At 42.7% G+C, this 27,240-nt stretch overlaps 1 protein-coding gene across 1 annotated transcript in view; it reads left to right on the top strand.

The window, feature by feature from the left end:
* Positions 1–26,252, top strand: part of nsun3 (NOP2/Sun RNA methyltransferase 3) — a 56,627-nt gene extending 30,375 nt beyond the window's left edge. The window contains exons 4-7 of the mRNA XM_072513913.1: positions 566–720; positions 6,501–6,622; positions 22,595–22,868; positions 25,980–26,252. Coding sequence (XP_072370014.1) covers positions 566–720; positions 6,501–6,622; positions 22,595–22,856 — 539 coding nt within the window. The 3' untranslated portion in view covers positions 22,857–22,868; positions 25,980–26,252. The remainder of the gene's footprint in view (positions 1–565; positions 721–6,500; positions 6,623–22,594; positions 22,869–25,979) is intronic.
* Positions 26,253–27,240: the final 988 nt, after the last annotated feature.

Raw genomic sequence — 27,240 nt, 5'->3', positions numbered from 1 at the left:
ACTACCTAACAATGTTCAAATATAAGTACAAATAGAAGTTTGGAGCAGGTAGTGGCATCCACTCTATGAAAGCCCATGAAATCTATGGAGTTCTTTATGGAGTGTGGTCACAGTTGTGGCTGTGGGGAACACTGCAGCTAATTTGCAGTCAGCAACCAAATAATCTATTTTAATGTTTGTTAAGGGATAAATATTGACTAGAACACTCACAGATCTTAAAATAGTACTTTGCAATCTTTTGTGCCCACCTGAGGGGCAGATGGGCTTGTAGATTTGTAGATTTAATGGTTATGCAGCACTAAACATTCAGCCTGGATTATGTTCCAATCTCACAAGTGGAACTTGTGCCCATGTCATTTTGATACAGAGATTACAGCCTTACTACTGGGACAAGGTAGATATGTAATAGATGTCCTTGGGAGGACAGATGCCAAGGTTTTAGTTTTATTGTTGTTGTAGTTGTATTTTTTTCCATTTATTACTTTCACTATTGTAGGTTGCAGCAAAAAAGTGGGATGGTTGGTCACTTTTACAATCTCAACATTTGTTTGTCTTTGTTAAAAAGGTCATTTGCACTCCAATGAATATGATAGTTTGCGACACAGGCGGCTGAAGCAAGCACTTGAATCTTTTGTACCTAAAGACTTGAGAAGCATAATTTCTGTGACCAACCTGGATGGTAGACACATTGGTCCACAGCGGCTACAAGTGTATGACAAGGTGAGGCCACATTTTTATCTAATTTCTGTGCTGTGGTGACATGGCTCATTATAGTTTCAAAATGCAACCCTACAGAACACTAAAACATGGGGTGTGACATTTAGACCAGCCAGCATTGAAATTAAATGAAAATGAAAATCGCTTATTGTCACAAGTAGGCTTCAAATTAAGTTACTGTAAAAAGCCCCTAGTTGCTATTTGCTGCACTGACTTTGAATGGATGGCAGGTGGTACATTTTTAAAAAGTTCTTGTGTGTGAGAATTGCATCGTTTTTAAAAAAAAAAACTCTGCGACAATCTACTTTCACAAGCATGGATTCTATAAAAATTGAAGCCATTAAAAGATGCCAAAGAGGATTTCAGAATTGGCAAGAGTAGACTTGAGGATTGCCTTTCTCGCAGTCTTATAAACAAGTCAGGGGAAAATTGGCCTATCAAACTCTTTGACTTTTATGACATTGTGGAAGCTGAAGTGGACTGCACTACATCCGTTTACCTCAACCCCCATTTGGTGAAAATTACATAAGTCTGAAGACAAAAGAATTTCAGGTTGAGGTAAGGAACAAGGGTAATGTAAATGGTAAGTGAACAAATATAGTTAAAAAAACAGCTTAAAAGGCCCTTCATCTTCCACAATTCTTAATCTCCATGCCTTCCAGAGATTCTTTTAAGGACGATTTGTTGCACTTTAATTATATGCGACCATTAACTGCACTCCTTGTGCACCGCCTGTGAAAAGTCCCTGGTGGAAGACTACAAAGGGGCACCTTACCAAGTACCATATAGAAGAAAACTAGATAGTTATGGAGATGTCAAATTCAGATTATTACTTTCTACTAGATTACAAGAGTAAGGTAGTGAAACATAGTAGAAAAATGTAAATTTAAGACTGATATTGTGAAATGCTTTACACAAGGAGCGATCAACACATGGAATGGACTTGAGGGAGAGCTGTGGAGGTACAAAATCTGAAACCATTTAAGAACCAATTAGATGCTACATTTGGTGGTATTTCTAGATGGATGTATTAGCATGCTCTAAATGGTCTTCCCCAGCTACAGTTATGATTTAATCGCATTGTGACCGAGATAAAACTGCATTCAGAGATTTTTTTCAGTTGATTCTCTTTGTGTGTTAATGTCAGATTTTTAAAGCAAGCTGTGTATTGCCAAGTTAGTAATTACTTTAAAATATTTTTTGCCCTAAATGCTTCTGCAACGCTGTCTGATGCTTAGCTACATAGTGCTGAATTTATCAAATACTTGGAGAGAATAAAGCTATTCAGGAGCTGGGTAGATTAAATGCAGGGATGAGAATGCAGGGATGAGAATTTTCACCAAATGGCAAATTTCTGATTTTTTGATTATGGAATTTCGCCTTTTACATGTTTTTCTGACCCCTGCCATCTCCACTCCGCAATCCATTTTTTCACTTCCTGTGTCCGTTAAATACAAGTTTGGTTCTGCTTGTGCATGATCCTGTTACTGGTTGGCTGCTTTGGACACTGCCAGAACAAAGGGAAATATTGGCGGTGTGTAGTATGTGCCAGATTCTCTACTCCTTTTGTTCTTGTTTGTTTGTTGGGCATTAATGGTGGGTTTTGTTGTTGTAGAGTCAAAGGATACAGCGGATCCTTTCTTTAGACCTGGAGTGCAAGATAAAGCACCTGCCTCTGCTTTAAGCTCCAGGCCTGAAAAATTAACCGTTTTAAATAATGTGTGGATCAAATAGTTGCAATCAGAGCGTTCAAAAAGTTTCGGGGGGTGGGGGGGTGGGGGGGGCGGGGGGGGGGGGCACGGTGGTGCAGTGGTTAGCGCTGCTGCCTCATGGTGCCGCGGACCCGGGTTTGATCCCGTCCCGGGGCCACTGTCTGTGAGGAGTTTGCACATTCTCCCCGTGTTTGCATAGGCCCCACTCCCGCAACCCAAAAAGATGTAGGTGAATTGGCCATATCTTTTTATTAAAACAGTGAAAAATATATACAAGGCCAAAATGGTACAAACACTAATTTTGTATTGGAGAAACAGGGTACCCTCCCCTCCGTACCAATGAACGGGGAGGGGTCGTAGGATACTGGGATTATTAAAACAGTTCACAGCACATATCTACAAAAAACAAATGGTCCAAGCACTAAACCTTGTGCTGGCGAGACCAGATACCCTCGCCTCTGTACCAACAGAAGGGAAAGGAAAGGGGGGGGGGAGAATGAGGGTGGGGAGAAGGGAGAGAGTCGGGGTGTTGGTGGAGGGGGGCCCAATAGGACACTGCCTGAACTATACGGAGGCAGAAAAACAAAACAACCTTCAATTATGATGTGCCAGATTACGGGAGTCCCCCAGAGGGGGTGAGGGGCAACACAGTGTCAGGCACGAGTGAGCCCTGCACTCCACTGCAGAGAGCCTCATGTGCATCCTCCACTCCCGACACTGGGCGGCTGACAGCCTTCGGGCAGTCGCCCTCTGGGCCCGAATCCTCCACCACACTGAGTGTGGCGGGCGACATTGGCCCACAAATCAACCCAGGGCTTGCCTTGATCCCGCCACCCGGATCATTGACAGGCAGGATCTCCTCAGGCTCTTCCCGGGCCAGTGGGAGGCGGTGGTGCAGATGCCTACCCCGCCCCTGCCGCCTGGTCACTCCGGAAACAGGTCCGGGATGGTGGCAGAGGTGCCCGAAGACAGCGGTTGGGACAGAGGATATTCCAAACTAAATTCCGCTAAGAACCTAAGAAGCAGGGGGTTATCGCTGACCCCCCTCCCTTGAGAAATTGAACAAGTCCGGGTTGCTTAATTGTACTAGGTGGAACGGGCCCTCTAGAGTCCCGTCCGCCCCCGAAGCGCCCTGCTCGGGGGACAGCGGCAGCTGCTGTGATTTCCTCACTGTCCCCCCCACCACTTTTCTTTTGGGGACTGGGCGTGACATCTATGGAAAATAACCTGGAGTGATGCCATTTGTGGGGGAGAGGGTCACACACCGGGAGACCTCGCGCTAAATTGCTCCTTAATTGGAAAAAAGAATTGGGTACTCTAAAAAAATTAAAAAAAAATTTTTTTTAAGTCTCCGGGGTAAAATACTGCGATTTCAATGATGCATCATATTAATCAGGCATGAAAATGAACCGGTGGAGCTAGGCTGTGGGGCATCACAATCCACCGGGGTCCTGCCTTCACAGGTTCGCATCTACCTTCTAGCAGTAGGTAAACAAGTCAGTGATTATGATTGGCAGATTCGACCGTCCTGGGACTGAGCATAAAGCGCTAGCATATCAGCTGTAGCATGTTAATTTCTAGGATTAGCATTGTACAAATGGGCAGTTAACATTAGGGTCCTCTTGGGGCCTTTTAGGCCGGATGTGTTCAGTTATGTGTGCCTTTACCACCCAAGCCATCGAGGCAATTGAATTTTGGTGTGCTACAATCCCCGAGTGTGGAATCATTCAATCCCCGAGTGTGGAATCATTGCCCTGCACTACCACATCCCCCTCTCCCTGGCGAATGGAGGAGCACAAAGTACTCCCCACTGTTGATTCTGTTCAGAGGCTCCAAGAGTTGGGGAGTTCAGTTGCTGAGCAGGTAGCAGTTTGTACCATTCAATATTTCACTTTTAAAGTCTGAAACAAGTTTCTGGTTTTAATTACCAGACTGTGCAGTGACACTCTCTTTTAATTGATTGAAGTTCTGGTTATGAGGATCCATGTGTGGAAAATTCAAACTTATCGATCGACCCCCCATCGTGCACGGCCCGCCCTCATCATTGCCCCGTCCTGAACTCAAGTGAGTGAATTTGAATAAAGGGTTTCAGCCCACCCTGGCCACACAACTGCTGAACTAGAAATGAACCCCAGCGATGACCATGTTCCATATGGACTCCGAGCCATGTGTTGGCCTGATGGAGGCACAACCTGTTTTCAGTACCTTCAATATCACTGATAGTTTGGCTGGGTTCATCCCCTGTACTGGAAAGTCAGCATCTCCACAAGATCAGGTGACTAAGATTCAGCCCAACTACTTACATCTTGTACTTTTACTGGTTCATCAGATGATGTACAAAAGTTTGTCCAAAGATGCCAGTTTACAGCAGTTAATAAGTGAACAAATTTATAATTAGATCATGGGCAATTGCAGTAGGCATTAAATGGTTACTACTCGTATTTGGAGCTTGTGTGGAATGTGGTCTGATGTAGATATTTCCAATGATTTTGCTGATTTCTGTTTTGACCTGAAATGTTCATACAACACATTGTCCTGTGCACTATAATGGGTGCATCTGTTGAAATAGTGAGATCATGGTAGATGTAATTTAGTACTAAAATCTATTCTGAAATTAGATGACATTCTCCAAACAATTAACATTCGATTAAGTGTCAGACTCTGTCTATATGTAAATATCACCATTGATTTTGTGTTCAAATATCCATGTTACATCGATCTTAGCCACATGGGGGTGCTCAATTGTCAGGTTTTACTCACCGTTTCTGTTTGAGGGAAATGATTCTACTTCCTTGTCTGTGCACACAGCACTTGACCCATATGTGTCCAGCACAAGACAATCCGAATAAGATGCAATTGGATCCTGTGATATCATTGTTTCACTAAAACTAATGGTGTTGTTTAATTTGTTTTGAACAGCAGTATCAGCTATAATTTAAGTGTTTTCAGATCAAATCTTCCCTTCCATTATTTATAAATTACAGGAAATTAATTAGTAATTTGCATAAAAACTACATGCTGGACTTTGTCAAAGGATGAGTGGAGGCCAGTACTGTCACTGTCAGAAGTTGTACTTTGCCCATATTCATAAGCCACAATTATATTTGTGCATTTGGGGAATACTTTGTTATGTTGCATATCTCAAGCGATTGTCCAAATAGACAGCCTATCAGCAACAACATCAAAGATTTAATTTCCCAAATGTCGTGGCTCACATGTAACTCATACAATTTCTTCTGAGTAGATGCTCCATTGTCTGAGAGATGAGATTTTAAATTGCTCTGCCAAACTCACTTTTCACCTGAGCTTGAAGGGCCATTGACAGTTATTTTTCTTCAGTGGAACTTTTTGATATGCCAGCTTTCCCTGCAAAGTAAATCTTTATCTAGGTCTCAATGTTCACTTTTTGACAAATCTCTAGACATGTTTCATCCTGGAATACCTTTCAAATACTGCTGCTAACCTGGGTATTGAGGGACTCCCTTTAATTCATGTAGCCATTTTTAGCATTCTTCAATTGACGCAATGTTTTGTTAGGGTGGTGGTGGTTTGCTGGGGCCAGAGGCAGCGTCACCAAATTGTACAACGTACAATGACTTTGCAAAATAATGAAAAAAATTATCTTTGCAACCAACGACTATGTTTTTGAAGTGGATTTTTTACTATATATGTAGGTGAACCCTGCAGCCAGTCTGCGCAAAATGAAATATCTCAAGCAGTGAATGAATGGTTAAAGGACAAATGTTGACTAGGTCACCTTCCTGACTAACTTCCAGCTCCTTATCAAATGACACCATGGGATCATTTACATTCAGCTGAGCAGACAGATAGGACACCGGGTAAACAGTTAAGCCAAAAACTACATACCCACTCAATACTACCAAATGTTAGCCTATGTTATATGCTGAATTTTGAGGTTCAGAACCAGCACCTTAAATTGGGGTGCTGACAACTGAATCAAGTTGGCTTTAAACTGGAAACACTAATTTTGATAAAAGACTTTCTGTCACTTGAGCTTGTACGTTTTTGGAGTAACTTTTGTATTTTCTTACTATTGATTTCCTTTCTTAGGTACTAGTGGACACACCATGTTCAAATGACCGAAGTTGGCTCTTCTCCCCTGATGTCCTTCAGGCTGGCATGAGGATTACACAGAGGCCTAATCTACCAGTTTTGCAGAGGCAATTACTCAGGTACAAGAGAAAGCCCTTAAGCCCGTCTGTTTGTGTTTTACATTTTAAATGTAATAATTGTCCAATACTTGAGTGAGCAAGTGGTCAATCTATTGGAACAGACTCCCCAGAGAGCTAGGGGAAGCAGCAGGTATTGATTCATGTTGGTATATAGCATATGCGTAATTTGAATGTTTGTGGTATATATAGCAGGCTTGGGGGAAAATAATTGACTTTGGACCCAAGGTTCCCAAAACCCCTCCTCCGTTGTGGGTTTGCTTTGGTTGTTTTCAGTTTCTGTTGTAGACTAATTGATGGAGATTGAGTGCTATAATTAGTTAATATCTCCTTTATTGTTGCAATATGTGACCACCAGGGTGAAGAAGGCAAACTAGAGGGACCCGGTCTTTTTTCATCTAGCCATTCCTATGGTAGACCATTAGCCAATCTTAACCTTAAAGTTTCACTCCAAAGGGCAATATTCTGTCCAGACTATTGTCTTTCATTTTGTTTTCAGAAGGTGTTGCAGTACCAATTCCCACAATAGGCAGCTTATTACTTTGATAGTAGCCTTTATTTAATTTCCAGGAACATTATTACAGGTTGAGTATCCCTTATTCGAAATGTTCGGGACCGAAAGTGTCTCAGATTCTGGAAGTTTTCAAATTTTGAAAGACCCTCGGACACTGATTGGAGTTGCCGGTCGATGCTGTGGCTGATGGGGGCGCGCATCTTTCCTCCTGGCAGGGAATCCGTACCGGGTTCAACTCTTGTGGTGCAACAAACCCGTGCCATCAATTGTAAGGATACACACGCACGTGTGTTCGGCCACGGGAATGGGACACAGTGCAGGAACAGCAGACATAGAAAAAGTGCAGATTTCAGAGCCTTTCAAATTTTCGAATTTTGAATATGAGCCTGTACTAAATAATGTAGCCAATTATATTTCTCTTTTGTTTTATATTGATTTAAATTCTCAGAATTGTGCTAGTTCAAGTTAAGCATTTCTACCAAAATGGTTGATATTCATAGCACATTCCATTTGAAAGTCATTTCATTGATTCTTGCATAAGCTCTAATTATACTGCTGTTTTAATTCTCGCATGTTCTTTCTGTTGGGCAGAAGGGAATATTATTCCAAAAATACTTCTGTCATCAGCTTAGTATAATTTCATTATTCTCTTTTGCACTTTTTGTACTTTTTACCTTTACTTTTTATATAGCATATGAATATACTAAAATGGCTGGAAAAGATCCAAAGGTCCTGCATAGTTGTGGTATCTTACTGATCATGATATCACCACTTCCTACTCTCCTAAACCTATATAGTCTCCAGGGAGAGACGGATTTTTATTCTTTTAATTGCATAGCTACCTTGTTCTAATTCAGTTACTGATAACAGGATACTTGCAATATGGAGTTTATATTGTGTAATTAGGAAAGATTCCTGACTCAATATGTAGATAGGCCGACTAGGGGGGAGGCCATATTGGACTTGGTGCTCGACAACGAACCAGGCCAGGTGTCAGATGTCTCGGTGGGAGAGCATTTCGGTGACAGTGACCACAACTCCTTGACCTTTACCATAGTCATGGAGAGGGATAGGAACACACAGCATGGGAAGGTGTTTAATTGGGGGAGGAGAAATTATACTGCTATTAGACAGGAGCTGAGGAGCATAAAGTGGGAACAATTGTTCTTGTGGAAATGCACAACAGTAATGTGGGGATCGTTTAAGGAGCACTTGCTGCGAATGCTGAATAGTTTTTTTTCACTGAGATGAGGAAGGAATGGCAAGGTGAAGGAGCCTTGGATGACAAGAGAACTGGAGCTTCTAGTCAAGGGGAAGAAGGAAGCTTACGTAAGGATGAGGAAGCGAGGATCTGACTCTGCTCTAGAGGGTTACAAGGTAGCCAGGAAGGAACTCAAAAATGGACTGAGGAGAGCTAGAAGGGGGCATGAAAAAGCCCTGGCGGGAAGGATTAGAGAAAACCCCAAGGCGTTCTACACTTATGTGAGAAATAAGAGGATGATCAGAGTGAGAGTAGGGCCGATCAGGGATAGTGGAGGGTACTTGTGCCTAGAGTCTGAAGAGATGGGGGAGGCCCTAAATGAATACTTTGCTTCAGTATTCAGTAGAGAGAGGGACCTTGTTGCCCATGAGAACAGTGTGAAACAGGTTAATAGACTCAAACAGGTTGATAAAGAAGGACGATGTGCTGGAAATTTTGAAAAGCATCAGGATAGATAAGTTCTGGGGCAGCACGGTGGCATAGTGGGTTAGCCCTGCAACCTCACGGCGCCGAGGTCCCAGGTTCGATCCCGGCCCTGGGTCACTGCCCGTGTGGAGTTTGCACATTCTCCCCGTGTTTGCGTGGGTTTCGCCTCCACAACCCAAAGGTGTGCAGGCTAGGTGGATTGACCATGCTAAATTGCCCCTTAATTGGCAAAAATGAATTGGGTATACTAAATTTATTTATAAAAAAGGATAGATAAGTTCCCTGGGCCTGACGGGATAGACCCAAGGTTACTACGGGAAGCAAGGGAGGAGATTGCTGTACCATTGGCGATGATCTTTGCATCCTCACTCTCCACTGGAGTAGTACCAGATGATTGGAGGGAAGCGAATGTTGTTCCCCTATTGAAGAAAGGAAATAGGGAAAACCCTGGGAATTACAGACCCTTCAGTCTTGCGTCTGTGGTGAGCAAAATATTGGAAAGGATTCTGAGAGATAGGATTTATGATTATTTAGAAAAACATAGTTTGATTATAGTCAGCATGGCTTTGAGAGGGGCAGGTCATGCCTCACAAGCCTCATTGAATTCTTTGAGGATGCGACGAGACACATTGATGAAGATCAGGCAGTGGATGTGGTGTATATGGATTACAGTGAGGCATTTGATAAGGTTCCTTAATGTAGTCTCATTCAGAAAGTTAGGGGGCATGGGATTCAGGGAAATTTGGCTGCCTGGATACAGAATTGGCTGGCTGAAGGAAGACAGCAGTGGTAGTGGATGGAAAGTATTCCGCCTGGAGGTCGGTGACCAGTAGTGTCCCGCAAGGATCTGCTCTGGGACCTCTGCTTTTTGTGGTTTTTATAAATGACTTGGATGAGGAAGTGAAAGGGTGGGTTAGTAAGTTTGCCGAGGTTGGGGGACCTGTAGATAGTGTTGAGGGTTGTTGCAGTTTACAATAGGACATTGACAGGATGCAGAGCTGGGCTGAGAAGTGGCAGTTGGAGTTCAACCTTGATAAATGCGAAGTGATTCATTTTGGAAGGTCGAATTTGAATGCTGAGTACAGGGTAAAAGACAGGATTCTTGGAAGTGTGGAGGAACAGAGGGATCTTGGGGTCCACGTACATAGATCCTTCAAAGTTGCCACCCAGGTTGATAGGGTTGTTAAGAATGCATATGGTGTGTTGGCTTTCATTAACAGCGGGATTGAGTTTAAGAGCCGCGAGGTTTTGCTGCAGCTTTATAAAACTCTAGTTAGACCACACTTGGAATATTGCATCCATTTCTGCTCGCCTCATTATAGGAAGGATGTGGATGCTTTGGAGAGGGTACAGAGGAGATTTACCAGGATGCTGCCTGGACTGGAGGGCATGTCTTATGAAGAAAGGTTGAGGGAGCTTGGGCTTTTCTCACTGGAGCGAAGAAGGCAGAGAGGTGTACAAGGTGATGAGAGGCATGGATAGAGTGGATAGCCAGAGACTTTTCCCCAGGATGGAAATGGCTGTCACGAGGGGACATAATTTTAAGGTGATTGGAGGAAGGTATAGGGGAAATGTCAGAGGTAGATTCTTTACACAGAGTGGTGGGTGTGTGGAATGCACTGCCAGCAGAGGTGGTGGAGTCAGTCTCATTAGGGGCATTTAAGCATCTCTTAGACAGCACATGGACAGCAGTAAATTGAAGGGGTGTAGGTTAGGTTGATCTTAGATTAGGATAAATTGTCGGCACAACGTCGTGGGCTGAAGGACCTGTACTGTACTGTGCTGTACTGTTCTATGTTCTATATGTAGTTTAAATGAATCATGTATTCTTTCCGGTTTTATTGACCAGTTTCAAAAATAAAGTATAAGTAACGAAGGAGCGAATATGTGAAATGATAGAATACAAATATTTTGATCATGTTATGATGTATTAGTTTGTGCAACAAGCAATGTATTCTGTTTGTAACATAACTGATGGATTCATTTGCAGTCTTAACATTATAATAGGTTACGTATAGGTTTCTTTGTGCATTGTAATAGTGATATTTTTTATTTTGGTTTAATAAATTGGCATAAAAAATTAGTTGAAAAATATATTTATTCAGGTAACAAAATAAATGTAATGCAAGATGTTTTCACTGTTCAGAAACCTAGTTGATTTTAGCTACTTTTGATCACACTTACTCCACATTGATTTCATCGTCCATGGGACCGAGCTTTGATGCACACTGCTTCCAACTTACTGCCCTGTTTCTAGTCACCTGCAGCCTATTGTTCCACCTTCAATAATGAATCCATCAATCTGAGCTTCAACTTAGCCAGTCTTATTGTGAGAGAGAAAATCTGCAATGAACCCTTAAGTTTATCCTCGCCCTGATTGAACCTGTGTTGAAGTTTATGCTCTACATCTGGCCGACCAAGGTAGAATTCATTCACAAGTTAACCATTGCATGGCGAGCTACATTCCTTCTGCTGTCAAAAATCTAATTCTCTCCCTCACCATCTTGAGGATTGGTTTCTCTAACGCTCTCTTTGAAAACTCCTTCCCCTTAAACTACAATGAATTTGTAACACCATGGCTCATTCCCTCTTCAGCAGGATGTTCTTCAACCTCTTACCTCGTATCGCTTCAAAGTTCTGCTGACTTCTGATACCTGAGCAATTGATTTCAGGATCTTTGACCTTAATTTTAGACCCCACTCTCCCACCAGCCACATACTTGCATGTTCTACTCCTCTGGTTCCAAATTACTTGTTGATTATTTCCTTCTATTCAGCTGCACCATTGAAGACCAGTCATTCAGCAGAATGCTGTGCTCTTTTGAAATGTTCTACTAAAGTCAGTTCATTTGCTTCCTCCATCCCTGTCTTCAAAAATCTCTCTTAGACCAATGCCTTCGACCTTGCCTTCAGTCTCCACCCTCTCTCTACTCTCTCGCTTTCTACTTGGTGTCCTTTCTGTGACGAGTGCTATGTAAATGCAATTTGTTGCTATCGTGTTCGTTCTGGGGGTAAATGATTTCCATTTCTGGTGGACAGCAGTCATAAAATTACTCTAAATGTGAATTGATGTTTTGCTGCGCTTTTCTAATTCACCTTCATTTTCTCCATTCCTAGTTTATCTTCGAGAAAGTCTAACCTTAAATTCTTGATTCGATTAAACATTTAAAAATAAAGATTGAATGAAGAGCCATGCATTATACTTGATCCTTATTAAATATGACCTGAGAGGGCATGATAGTGACACTGGGTGCAACATGTTGTGACATTTTTCACCTTGAAAAGCAAAAATGTTACCAAAACCAAATTTTAAAAATAGGAATATCATACACGCATGACTATTTTACATTTTGTTTCCGCGTATTGGTCTCTTCTCTAAACCCCAGAGGTTTTACCAAATGAAACTGATGTATCAAGGCTTTCCAAACAGCTTAGCACTCTCCCTCTGTGCGGTAAGAAAATTGAATAGTCTTGCTCTTCATTTTGTAACTCTATTTATTGTTAGTAGAATTAAGTTAATGTGTACATAATACTTTGCATGTAAAACGCCTGCAGAGACAATTGATGGAAATGTACAATTAGCTAATTGATAACAGTCCTGAAGCTGCACTCCTCGGCTATTATCAATTAACTAATTGTAAATTCTGTCAATAGACTCTGCAGGAATACCTTTTGAGCCATACCTATTACTTAGTTGGTCTAACACAAACCGCAAAATTAAATCATTAAATTATAGAACCAGAGAGTAGCCCATGATCCAAGCTGCCTCTTTCAAAGAGCAATTCCGTTCTTCCCAGTCTCTGGTTATAGATTAATGCAGTACAGAAGGATGCCATTTGGCCCAATTGTATTATGGCATACACACGTGCACACACACGTGCACACACACATGCACACAGCAGAAGAGCAGGCCTTGCCAGAGGCTGTAACAGGTTTGCTGCAAAGCTGAAATCCACCAGTCAGCTCGGACACAAAATGAGGAAAATCCCAATGGTGGTGAGCTTTAGGATACTATTTTTTTAATTACTTTATCAGAGCTCAGAGTGTGGACAGGAGCAAATCCCTAATCCAGCTCCTTGCCTGCTCCAAAAACTAATTCAAATTGAATCCAATTCATGGACCCTAGGGGAAATAAACTCATTATGTCAAATGTAAATTATAGCTCTTAATTTTGCTTAATATATTCTTGAATTTTCTTGTTGACATTGGATTATTTTAATAGCTTAAATATGTAGTAGCTTGTAGCGTTTAACCAGTGTGTTTGTCATGTTATTATGTAACATTCAAAATATAACAAAGTAATAGTATAATGCACAGCTCCAAGCAGTGTTCTGATGACTGACTGAGAAAGTTACTAGCAGCAAATCTAGTATGCCTTCATTGGAAACCAGCAGGAATTTGTTGTTCAACCTCTAGAGGCCATGTTGCTGTTTTGCCATCACACATAGAATTATAGAACTGTTCCTTATATTCGATTTGTATAGCAATTTGATAGCCTTTACAATAAGCACGATATCTAAGGAACTACTGGTACACAGTTGAACTAACAGGGAGCTAGAGTTTTGTTTCCACCGCTTGACTGGGAAGGAATGCTGTCCTGTATAGAATTTGTGATTTGTATGCTATTAACTTCAAAGAAAAAAGATCAGGTGGGTTATCTAAAGCTGGGCTCGTGGTGATGGTGTAGGGGGAGGAAATCCATGCTGCCTAGTTGCCCCCGACTCTATTTAAAAAGTCCTATATTAGACAATTGAGCTCGCTTACCCTCTGCAAACAAGGTGAGCTGCTTTGTTATGTCTGATTAAGGAAGAAAAATTATATTTCTAGGTAATATCTGTCCCAATATAGAGAAGTTTAATTTTTGAGAGGTCTTATAAGTGTTGAGGTTCAACATTTTATTTTTAAAATTGAATTAAAATTAATTATTTTGTATACCACAGTTACATCTGCCATTTGTGCAATGAGATAACCATTTGTATAGTTTTAATTGGTTATCTTTACAAATTAAAATGGCTGACAAAGCAGCACCTAACTATGCGGTAATCCAAGATGAAAAACTTTCTACCATACGAGTGTTTTAACGTTACTGGTTTGTTCTTCCTATGTGTTACAAATTTTGGATCCATACAAGATATTCTCTTAAATCATTGACTGTGATCATTCCTGTGGCTGGAACCCACCTCCCAACTATCGGGTGTATAGTTTTACTACCCAATAATTAGTTGAGCAAGAGGATGATCTGGGGCTACTGAATATTGTGACCGTGTGCTCTCATGTTCATACTCCTAACCTTTGTAGGTTGCCTGTTGAGCACCAACAAAGTGATTTATTTTTGCATGGAAGATGTGATGAACAGGATATAATTTCTCAGTATATCTCAACCAATTCTGCACTGTTGTTTTAAACAGTAAAATAATAAACAATGCAAACTTTACTCTTATGATATGGGTCTACTTCGCATTGCAAGTCAGTACTGCTAAACTCAAACGTGCTCCAGAATATTTCTCGACGTTGAAAGCTTCACATTTGAATCCTTTCTCAATTCTGTGTCGAGGTTTAGTTCACTGAGCTGCCAATCAAAAGTAACACTTTGAATGGGAAATCTGAATCTGTTCCACTGCAAACCATGAGTTTCCCAGCCTGCTCCAAGCTCCCCCCCCCCCCCCCCACATGACCAAACCCAGCCTGTCCTGTGTAGCAGCCATATAACTACATTGTACAATTCCCTTTTGGTTGTATGCTGACCTCTAGAATGTACTAATGATTCTGCCCACCAACAATGTCTCAAACTGATATAGTATTAAGAATGTATGCAATTCTGTTAAGTACTTCACCTGATATCTCGGCTAATAGACCTTGTATCACAGTTAACTTTTATTTTTAGAATTAATCATTTGTGTACTGAATTTATGTTCGTATCAACATAATTAATCTCATCCATTCCATACTAAACAGGTAGAAATTCCAAAATGTGATACTTGCTCATTCTCCATTTTCTAACCAAAAGGGTGAGCAGGTAGCCCAACTGTGGGTGTTTCCTTTTTTAAAAAAAATCCTTTTTCAGAGTTACAAAGAGAATTTGAAGAGTGTATAGAGCAACACCCTAATCCATCTCCATGATTACTCCAAAAATCAATTCAAATTCAATCCAATTCATGGTCCCCACAAAGGGGGCATACTAGATTCAAGCTGAGAAGCTGCTTTAGAAGCAGCATGACTCCAATTTGCTTTGTGATGCTGTTTTGTGATGCTGTATTATATGGGAGATGCCTAGTCTTCATTTACTCCTTTTAATAACATGGTTGAGGTTTGGAAGGTTATTGTGAGAAGGATTGTGGCATGAAATGTCCAGAAATCTGTAAAATTGTATACATAGAGGCCTAGAAAAATAGGCACCATCCATTTTTGGGCCCGCACCCATCTGGGGCAAATCAGGAAGACTGAAGAGCAATGCAGTTTGGGCCTCAGACCTCATTATCATGTAGAAGGCACAAGTGGTAGGAGCCTGCATAGGTCCATGTATCAGTGTTCAGGTAGGTGACTGGTGGCCAGGGACTGGTTGGGGTCAGGAAAGAACATTGCTGGGATGTGCAGTATTGTTGGGAGATTGGGAGCATGATTGGAGTTTGGGAAAGGGAATACAGGTTCGGGGCGGTGTATGGAGCTTTAAGTCAGGAGCAACGTCCAAGATCTCTGCACAAGGAGTGGTGGTAATTAAGATGACTAACCTTTTTCTCATTATATGCATGGTTTTCCTGGAGGCAATCAACATTGGTGTTAGTTGTCCCAGGTGTAAAACAAAGTTGTACAAGTGAACAGTTGCAGGTCGTCTGACCCTTATTTGCATATGTCCCTGCCAGTACTTCTGATATTCGTGAAAGACACTTGTTTGGCTCTTACCAAAACTGCATCCAGTGTGGTCCACAACAAAGTTATGCACGTGGTACTGATACCATTTTGAACACTCCGACATTGGCACCACTGAAAACCTGTGCATTGTGGAAGTGACATTCAAGCTCATACTTTTCCAGAATATTTTCCCTTTAATTCTTAAAGCTGTAGGTGTAGAATTGATTAATAAAATCATTGGTGCGATATGTGCAGCAGTTCATTTGTGACACAAGTTTATAGTCTGTAGTCTACATCTCCTGTGCATTCATCAAACTGCATCATTATATACCTTCGCTTTATTGAATAGCAGCCTATAAATGTTTTACCCTGTCTTATTCACATCAAAATTTCTTTGCTGCTCCAGTGAATAAATTGGCAATTTACATCTTATCTAATTTGCACATTTATTCAACTGAAATGAGATTACAGGAAGCATACCACACATTACTGTGCAAATAGAGTGACAAAAATGATTTACATGGAGGTGCTAATGCAGAGAAGTGGTGAGAATTCTAACATTTTATGTTGTCTTAAGTGACATCAGACGCACGGTCAATATTCTATAAGAAGGGAATTGAAAACCTGAGAGGGTGAAATGGTAATGATTGAATTGCAATTGTGCTTTCAGCTCTTGAGTAACTGGATCAGGAATTCGTAGTATATAATTAAAGTAAGTGGTAAGTATCGAGAATTTGGATTCTGTGCTGAGATCAAATCATTTTTAATTGCTCGCAGCTTGCTTGCAAATTCTACCCTTCACCATCGGGTGGCACTGTTGATATAGTTTAAGATATTTAGATGCTGGACGATTAGTCGAGATGAAGATAACCTCATCCATTTTATTGTGGTCAAATAATTTTAGTATAACTATAAACCAGGTATAGCGGGTATACAAGTTAGAAATGAAAATTGTTGAAAATAAATGGCTGCTTTCTGTTGGATTGGACATCCAACTTTATTTTTGACAATTGGATACTGTCTACTGTCATTTCCAATTATATTCACAGATCCATCACCAAAAATCATGCAGGTTGACTGATCCACTATAGTGATGATGATTGACAATCCTCAAAGTTGAGATTTTGTTCCGCTTGTGTACAGTATGATGGCGTTTGGTCAAATGCAGTAGACAACAAATTGAGGAGAGATGGAGGGAACCTCAGTAGTCAGGGCAGCCTTTGACCAGTTGGGCTTTGAAATGATGGAAACTTTATAATCAATAATACTTCCAGTAGCAAACACATCCACTTCTCAGAATCCTTTTCTTATGGATCGAATGATTGACTGATAACCAAACATTAGCTCAACTATTCAACTGCATTGAATTAATACTGTTGTAATAGTGCTGCAACGGTGTGCACTGTTGAACATCTTTCTAATATTAATTCAAAGCTGTAGGTGCAATACATCATTTTTGGGACTATTTTAATCTGATACCATGAATTATTTGTTAATTCCTGGTGTCAATGTTTTGTGTCCAACTGATCTATCCATTTGAAATAAAATCAATTTAGAAATTAGTGCATTTAATAAAAATGACACAATAACAGTGTGATCAAACTAAAACAAGTAATTCCTTTCCCAAGTACATTTTCATTAAATCATACACTGTACAAGTATTTACAAAAATTGATCATGTTGTACTCAATATGTGTAAAACTGACTGTTTTGCATTATTTGTACCATGATGAATTAGTGTCTCCAAAACTCAATGATTCATTAAATCAACTGAACTGTAATAAACGAGAATATAGAAAAATTGTCTTAACTATCTGTAATTTATCAGATTATCAAAAATGAGGGTGGCACGTGGCACAGTGGTTCGTACTGGGACTACGGCGCTGAGGACCCGGGTTCGAATCCCGGCCCTGGGTCACTGTCTGTGTGGAGTTTGCACATTCTCCCAATTTCTGCATGGGTTTCACCCCCACAACCCAAAGATGTGCAGGTTAGGAGGATTGGCTGCGCTAAATTACCCCTTAGTTGGAAAAAAATAATTGGGTACTCTAAATAAAATTAAAAAAAGATTATCAAAGATGCACTAAAATGAACTTGCAGCTACTGCAATGTGCTTTATTTTCAATTAATTTTGAAGCCTGTTGTGTAAGAAACCAAAATTGCTTTCTTTCACTTGATACTTTGTAACCTACAAGGCCGCCATGCCTTTATCCTGCTAAATGCTTAATAGCGATGCTGAGGCAGTTACCCTTTACTGGAAACTGCTTTTCAATCCATAATGCATATCCTTATTGAATTAACTTTCTTTATTGACTTAACAGTTGCTATCTGTTTCTCAGAAACTCAGGATTCCTGTAACCCATTTAGTTCAAGCGCACCATATTTTAGAATTACGTAAGATTCATATAGACAGGCGCTTACTACATACTGCTAAATGTCACAGTTTCTTGTCATGTTGTGAATTTTTAAAAGCTTTACAGATGATCATCACTCTACTGTTGTTGTTCTAAATTGAATTAGGGAATAGGGTTAATTGAGCATAAACTTATTTAGAAAACAATTTTTCCATCAAATTGCTATTTTTAGATGTCAGCAAATTATGTTACTATCTTGGAATGCTTGATTTGGGATGCCAATCTTAGCCATGTGCGTGTATTTAACATGTTGCAGTACTGTCTTGGTAATTTTTTATTTTGTGTTCTGATATAGATCTAACAGCGCTATTGCTTTAAGAAATGCATACGGTTGATAACATAGTTTGAAATATAGTCCCATTTATATCTAAGTAATAATAGTGATGGTGAGCAGGATTTGTATTTGAGATCGGGACCCTGACATCGGGTCAGATGGAGATCCTGAACCTGCAGTGTATTGAAGCAGCCACCTGGTAGTGATTTTCCTTAAAAGTGGCCCATTTGTGGCTAGAAAGTGGGCTCGCCATCCAACTAAGGATGACCAGATGACTTGCTGCTGGAGGATCAATAGGAGACCATCCAGCACCAGCTTACAGTTCAGTTAATACAGAGAGCAGTGTCTTGCAACTTTTCAAAGTTTTACATCAGAAAAGGCCTCAGCAGCCAGGCTACTATTGTGAAGGTGTGTTTGGAGATGGTGGTATCCTGTAGGCTGACTGTTGGTCTCTGACAGCCTGCGGGACGGCTGTTGGCCTTTGACAGCCTGTAAGCTGGCTGATGGCCTCTGACAGCCTGTGGGACGGCTGATGGCCTCGGACAGCCTGTGGGACGGCTGTTGGCCTCGGACAGCCTGTGGGACGGCTGTTGGCCTCTGACAGCCTGTGGAACGACCGACGGCCTTTGACAGCCTGTGGGACGGCTGTTGGCCTCTGACAGCCTGTGGGACGGCTGTTGGTCTCTGACAGCCTGTGGGACGGCTGTTGGTCTCTGACAGCCTGTGGGACGGCTGTTGGTCTCTGACAGCCTGTGGGACGGCTGTTGGCCTCTGACAGCCTGTGGGACGGCTGTTGGCCTCTGACAGCCTGTGGGACGGCTGTTGGCCTCTGACAGCCTGTGGGACGGCTGTTGGCCTCTGACAGCCTGTGGGACGGCTGTTGGCCTCTGACAGCCTGTGGGACGGCTGTTGGCCTCTGACAGCCTGTGGGACGGCTGTTGACCTCTGACAGCCTGTGGGACGGCTGGTGGCCTCTGACAGCCTGTGGGACGGCTGTTGGCCTCTGACAGCCTGTGGGACGACCGTTGGCCTCTGACAGCCTGTGGGACGACCGTTGGCCTCTGACAGCCTGTGGGACGACCGTTGGCCTCTGACAGCCTGTGGGACGGCCGTTGGCCTCTGACAGCCTGTGGGACGGCTGTTGGCCTCTGACAGCCTGTGGGACGGCTGTTGGCCTCTGACAGCCTGTGGGACGGCTGTTGGCCTCTGACAGCCTGTGGGACGACCGTTGGCCTCTGACAGCCTGTGGGACGACCGTTGGCCTCTGACAGCCTGTGGGACGACCGTTGGCCTCTGACAGCCTGTGGGACGGCTGTTGGCCTCTGACAGCCTGTGGGACGGCTGTTGGCCTCTGACAGCCTGTGGGACGACCGTTGGCCTCTGACAGCCTGTGGGACGACCGTTGGCCTCTGACAGCCTGTGGGACGGCCGTTGGCCTCTGACAGCCTGTGGGACGGCTGTTGGCCTCTGACAGCCTGTGGGACGACCGTTGGCCTCTGACAGCCTGTGGGACGGCTGGTGGCCTCTGACAGCCTGTGGGACGGCTGGTGGTCTCTGACAGCCTGTGGGACGGCCGTTGGCCTCTGACAGCCTGTGTGACGGCTGTTGGCCTCGGACAGCCTGTGGGACGGCCGATGGCCTCTGACAGCCTGTGGGACGGCCGTTGGCCTCTGACAGCCTGTGGGACGGCTGTTGGCCTCTGACAGCCTGTGGGACGGCTGGTGGCCTCTGACAGCCTGTGGGACGGCTGGTGGTCTCTGACAGCCTGCGGGACGACCGTTGGCCTCTGACAGCCTGTGTGACGGCTGTTGGCCTCGGACAGCCTGTGGGACGGCCGATGGCCTCTGACAGCCTGTGGGACGGTTGATGGCCTCTGACAGCCTGTGGGACGGTTGATGGCCTCTGACAGCCTGTGGGACGGCCGACGGCCTCGGACAGCCTGTGGGACGGCTGTTGGCCTCTGACAGCCTGTGGGACGGCTGTTGGCCTCTGACAGCCTGTGGGACGGCTGATGGCCTCTGACAGCCTGTGGGACGGCTGTTGACCTCTGACAGCCTGTGGGACGGCTGTTGACCTCTGACAGCCTGTGCGACGGCTGTTGACCTCTGACAGCCTGTGGGACGGCTGTTGACCTCTGACAGCCTGTAGGCTGACTTTTGGTCTCTGACAGCCTGTGGGACGGTTGATGGCCTCTGACAGCCTGTGGGACGGCCGACGGCCTCTGACAGCCTGTGGGACGGTTGATGGCCTCTGACAGCCTGTGGGACGGTTGATGGCCTCTGACAGCCTGTGGGACGGCCGACGGCCTCTGACAGCCTGTGGGACGGCCGACGGCCTCTGACAGCCTGTGGGACGGCCGACGGCCTCGGACAGCCTGTGGGACGGCCGGCGGCCTCGGACAGCCTGTGGGACGGCCGACGGCCTCGGACAGCCTGTGGGACGGCCGACGGCCTCGGACAGCCTGTGGGACGGCTATCAAGCCCCCGTTAATAAACGCTAACGCACTATAAGCCTTATTCACGGCTCTATCCACTTGAGTGGCAACCTTCAGAGATCTGTGGACATGAACCCTAAGATCTCTGTTCCTCTACATTCCTCAGAACCCTGCCGTTGACCCTGTAATCTGCATTCAAATTTTTTCTACCAAAATGAATCACCTTGCACTTATCAGGGTTAAACTCCATCTGCCATTTTTTGGCCCAGCTCTCCATCCTATCAATGTCCCTTTTCAGCCTACAACAGCCCTCCACCTCATCCACTACTCCACCAATCTTGGTGTCATCGTCAAATTTACTGACCCACCCTTCAGCCCCCTCCTCCAAATCATTGATAAAAATCACAAATAGCAGAGGACCCAGCATTGATCCCTGTGGTACACCGCTGGTAACTGGTCTCCAGTCTGAAAATTTTCCATCCACCATCACCCTCTGTCTTCTATGTGATAGCCAGTTACTTATCCAATTGGCCAAATTTCCCTCTATCCCACACCTCCTTACTTTCTTCATGAGCCGACCATGGGGAACCTTATCAAACGCCTTACTGAAATCCATGTATACGACATCAACTGCTCTACCTTCATCTACACACTTAGTTACCTTCTCAAAGAATTCAATCAAATTTGTGAGGCAAGACCTACCATTCACGAATCCGTGTTGACTATCCCGGATTAAGCTGCATCTTTCCAAATGGTCATAAATCCTATCCTTCTGGATCTTTTCCATTATCTTCCTGACCACCGAAGTAAGACTAACTGGCCTATAATTACCAGGGTCATTCCTATTCCCTTTCTTGAACAGAGGAACAACATTCGCCACTCTAAATAAGCTCTTAATGTGACTCAATTGGCAGCCATACCCAACCCCATCCTGGCTCTGGGAAAATGGCCCTGGTCAGGCTGGTCTTGGCACCACCAGCCAGCGGCTAAAGTTTCATGCTGGCCCACCTCCACACTTGCCCCATATGAGGAGGAAAGTTTAGTCCAGTGGCTCAATTATTGGAAAAATAGAAGAGGATTGAAAAATATCCATCTGCATTTACTGAAAAGTTGATATAAAATAATATTATTAGGGTACTTATTTACCCATGTATACAGTATCAATTGGTTTCCTTCTACTCTGCCATTTTTAGCACATTCATCAGTTAAATTCATGATTTTCATATTGTTGAGCAGTTTATTTTACCCTGTTTGTTTTCAACTGTTCAACGTTTGTATTAAAATTGTGCAACAAGAAATTTATGACAGCTACTCTTTTTTATTTAAAAAAGTGTGCAGAGTAATTGTATATATAAATAGATTATGTTTTTGATGGAGTACTTTCATCAGAAAGCTGCTATTTATTCTCAGCTTTAAAAAATGTATATGAAGTGCAATGAACAGTACTAACTATGCTTCGAGAATACATTTGATAACTGATTACCATTTTTTCCCTATGTATTAATATTACAGAATTAAAGTTCACTTAAAATTATGTCCTATATTTTCTTCCATAAATGACCCATCAATTGATCCAGAAACACTGTTAATTTCTTGAGATTGTCGCTGCAACCTAGATTGATTTTTTAAGGGTGTACCAAGGCACAACTTGGGACCCTTATTAAAAAGCATTGTTCCATAGTGATGATGCATTATCAAAGTTATTTTACTCCCTGGTTACAAAAGTAAACGGGATCCGTTTTTCAATTTGCTGTTCAGTGTCTGATGGAAGTGATCTAACTGTCTCTTTACTGATGACTTGCAGGTCGGCTTTTGAGGCACTACGTCCTGGAGGGACTGTGGTTTATTCTACATGCACACTGTCTCGAGCAGAAAATGATGATGTTGTGGCCTCTGTCTTGAATTCTTATGACAACATTCAGGCTGTGGATTTAACAGGCTTGGGACATTCCCTCGCCAATAACTTCACATTTGCTGAAGGCGTTCAACATGGACAGTTAATCGTGCCGGAACGGGGGAAACTTTGGGGCCCGATGTATGTCAGCAAATTGTGGAAGTTGCACTAATTTGGAATTAAGGTACAAGTTTTAAAAAAAACTGATAGAGACCTATGGTTATAATTGTGATGATATCAGATTCACCTTGCATTATAGCTTTGTGCATACTAATGACTGCAGTTTCCACAAGTTAGTCACAGTTGTGAGCTGCACAAATTATAAAGCTCAGAATATGATCAATTGTACGATTTATGAGGGATTATGAACACAAGTTTTGAGTTGAATGTGTTACTAACTAAACGGCATAAAAGCAAAAAGTGCTGGAAATCCTTTGCAGGCCAGGCAGCATCAGTGGAGAGAAACAAAATTCATGTTTCACACTGATAACCTTTCATCGGATGAGTATTTCCATCAATGTTTATTTCAAATTCCAACATTATTTATTTGCTTACTTATATTGCATATCTTATTTTACTTTTTCTAACTGTACTGCAGGGGATGGGCACAATTGAAATGTGGAGCTTGTTCAAGGAACAGCTACTGCGTGTCCTTGATAAATATGTACCTGTCAGGCAGGGAGGAAGTGGTCAAGCGAGGGAACCGTGGTTTACTAAAGTAGTTGAATCACTTGTCAAGAGGAAGAAGGAGGCTTATGTAAAGATGAGACGTGAAGGTTCAGTTAGGGCGCTCGAGAGTTACAAGTTCGCTAGGAAGGACCTTAAGAGAGAGCTAAGAAGAGCCAGGAGGGGCATGAGAAGTCTTTGGTTGGATTAAAGATGACCCTAAAGCTTTCTATAGGTATGTTAGGAATAAAAGAATGACTAGGGTAAGAGTAGGGCCAGTCAAGGACAGTAGTGGGAAGGTGTGTGTGGAGTCCGAGGAGATAGAAGAGGTGCTAAATGAATATTTTTCGTCAGTATTCACACAGGAAAAAGACAATGTTGTCGCGGAGAATACTGAGATACAGGCTACTAGACTAGAATGACTTGAGGTTCATAAGGAGGAGGTGTTAGCAATTCTGGAAAATGTGGAAATAGATAAGTCCCATGGGCTGGATGGGATTTATCCTAGGATTCTCTGGGAAGCTAGGGAGGAGATTGCTGAGCTTTTGGCTTTGATCTTTATGTCGTCATTGTCTACAGGAATAGTGCCAGAAGACTGGAGGATAGCAAATGTTGTCACCTTGTTCAAGAAGGAGAGTAGAGACAACCCCGGTAACGATAGACCAGTGAGCCTTACTTCTGTTGTGGGCAAAGTCTTGGAAAGGTTTATAAGAGATAGGATTTATAATCATCTAGAAAGGAATAATTTGATTAGGGATAGTCAACACGGTTTTGTGAAGGGAAGGTCGTGCCTCACAAACCTTATTGAGTTCTTTGAGAAGGTGACCAAACAGGTGGACGAGGGTAAAGCAGTTGATGTGGTGTATATGGATTTCAATAAAGCGTTTGATAAGATTCCCCACGGTAGGTTATTGCAGAAAATACGGAGGCATGGGATTTAGGGTGATTTCGCAGTTTAGATCAGAAATTGGTTAGCTGGAAGAAGACAAAGGGTGGTGGTTGATGGGAAATGTTCAGACTGGAGTCCAGTTACCACAAGGATCTGTTTTGGGGCCACTGCTGTTTGTCATTTTTATAAATGACCTGGAGGAGGGCATAGAAGGATGAGTGAGTAAATTTGCAGATGACACTAAAGTCGGTGGAGTTGTGGACAGTGCGGAAGGATGTTGCAGGTTACAGAGGGACATAGATAAGCTGCAGAGCTGGGCTGAGAGTTGGCAAATGGAGTTTAATGCAGAAAAGTGTGAGGTGATTCATTTTGGAAGGAGAAACAGGAATACATAGTACTGGGCTAATGGTAAGATTTTGGTAGTGTGGATGAGCAGAGAGATCTCGGTGTCCATGTACATAGATCCCTGAAAGTTGCCACCCAGGTTGATAGGGTTGTTAAGAAGGCGTACGGTGTGTTAGCTTTTATTGGTAGAGGGATTGAGTTTCGGAGCCATGAGATCATGTAGCAGCTGTACAAAACTCTGGTGCGGCCGCATTTGGAGTATCGCGTGCAGTTCTGCTCGCCGTATTATAGGAAGGATGTGGAAGCATTCGAAAGGGTGCAGAGGAGATTTACCAGGGTGTTGCCTGGTATGGAGGGAAGATCTTATGAGGAAAGGCTGAGGGACTTGAGGCTGTTTTCGTTAGAGAGAAGAAGGTTAAGAGGTGACTTAATTGAGGCATACAAGATGATCAGAGGATTAGATAGGGTGGACAGTGAGAGCCTTTTTCCTTGGATGGTGATGGCTAGCACGAGGGGACATAGCTTTAAATTGAGGAGAGATAGATATAGGACAGATGTCAGAGGTAGGTTCTTTACTCAGAGAGTAGTAAGGGCATGGAATGCCGTGCCTGCAACAGTAGTGGACTCACCAACATTAAGGGCATTTAAATGGTCATTGGATAAACATCTGGATGATAAGGGAATAGTGTAGATGGGCTTTAGTTTGGTTTCACAGGTCAGCGCAACATCGAGGGCCGAAGGGCCTCTACTGCGCTGTTATGTTCTATGTACTCTGCACCTTTATCTTGTTAGAATGTTTTATTCCCTTGTTAAAATTGAAAGAGAAAGATAGAGAGGCTTCTTGCGACCAAATAAATAAGTACAAGAAATAAATGTATAAAGATGACTCAATATCATTTTCTATCTACAGTATAGTAGCTTCCCGCTGCCAATATGTATTTGTACCTATAACTCAATTTATTAAAATGTGATTGACAGCAAAAGTGGCCATTTGCGTAACCTGCTAAGACTTGCTTTTTGTAAACCCTCCCTATTATTCACTGGTGTAACGATAGGCTTACTAAGGATAAATTCTCCTTTTTTTTTCTCCAGAGAAAGTATTTTAGGCCAAGGAAAGTAACTTTGTTATCCTGTTTATATATGACCTCCGAAGAAGGTTCAAGTGAACTCTAACTTTGTAAATTATAACAGCAAATACTGTATACCGGATAATTTCCAGTAGTTGGAGGAAATTAGCAAGTACAGGAATAAAACTAAGCATGGTAACACATACTGTTCATGAGAAAACTGGTGAATGGAAGGACTCCAAGCAATTAATGAGAGAGGGTCTTTGTTTTGTAATTTATTTGAAATACGTATAACAACAGTTTAACTTTTATTTATATTTATACCCAGAATTCAAAAAGTGCCCTCTGCAAGTACAGGAAGAGAGCTGAACACCGTTACTGCAAAGAAAACTCTGAAGATCGCAATAGCTCAAGCCAGAATATTTGTATATTATAATGTACATTTATATTTATAATATTTTTATATTAATGTTTTGACTCTATTTTTCTGTTAAACTCAAAATATTTTATCAGCCATGTTGATCTAATCAATGGCACATTCTGTAAGAACTGCATTATTCAAATTTGCAAGGAGGCTCTGAATAAAAATCCTAAATGTTAACACATATTGAAGCAGATATTTTTGGAAGCACTAAATACTGTTGCAACATTATCTGGTAAGGAATGGAAGATGCATTTTATGTTATTTGCTTCCTTTTTGTAATTATTTGACCTTTATTAAAATTAATTTTATGGGATGTGGGCATTGCTGGTTAGGGCAGCATTTATTGCCCATCTCGAGTTGCCCTTCAGGAGGTGGTGGTGAGTTGCCTTCTTGAACCGCTGCAGTCTTTGAGGTGTAGGTACCCACTGTGCTGTTGGGGAGGGAGTTCCAGGATATTGCCCCAGTGACAGCGAAGGAACGGCAATATATTTCCAAGTCAAGGTAATGAGTGACTTGGAGGGGAACGTAGAACATTACAGCGCAGTACAGGCCCTTCGGCCCTCGATGTTGCGCCGACCTGTGAAACCACTCTGAAGCCCATCTACACTATTCCCTTATCGTCCATGTGTCTATCCAATGACCATTTGAATGCCCTTAGTGTTGGCGAGTCCACTACTGTTGCAGGCAGGGCATTCCACACCATTACTACTCTCTGAGTAAAGAACCTACCTCTGACATCTATCTCCCCTCAATTGAAAGCTATGTCCCCTCGTGCGAGACATCACCATCCGAGGAAAAAGGTTCTCACTGTCCTCATGACCTCATGGCTCCGAAATCAATCCCTCTACCAATAAAGGCTAACACACCGTAAGCCTACTTAACAACGCTCTCAACCCGAGTGGCAATTTTCAGGGATCTATGTACATGGACACCGAAATCTCTCTGCTCATCCACACTGCCAAGAATCTTACCATTAGCCCAGTATTCTGTCTTCCTGTTCTTCCAAAATGAATCACCTCACACTTTTCTGCATTAAACTCTATTTGCCACCTCTCAGCCCAGCGCTGCAGCTTATCTATGTCCCTCTGTAACTTGTAACATCCTTCCGAACTGTCCACGACTTCACCGACTTTAGTGTCATCTGCAACTTTACCCACCCATCCTT

This window comes from Scyliorhinus torazame, chromosome 8, assembly GCF_047496885.1.
Source record: "Scyliorhinus torazame isolate Kashiwa2021f chromosome 8, sScyTor2.1, whole genome shotgun sequence".
Classification (NCBI taxonomy): Eukaryota; Metazoa; Chordata; class Chondrichthyes; order Carcharhiniformes; family Scyliorhinidae; genus Scyliorhinus; species Scyliorhinus torazame.
This window is presented reverse-complemented; position numbering and strand designations above follow the sequence as displayed.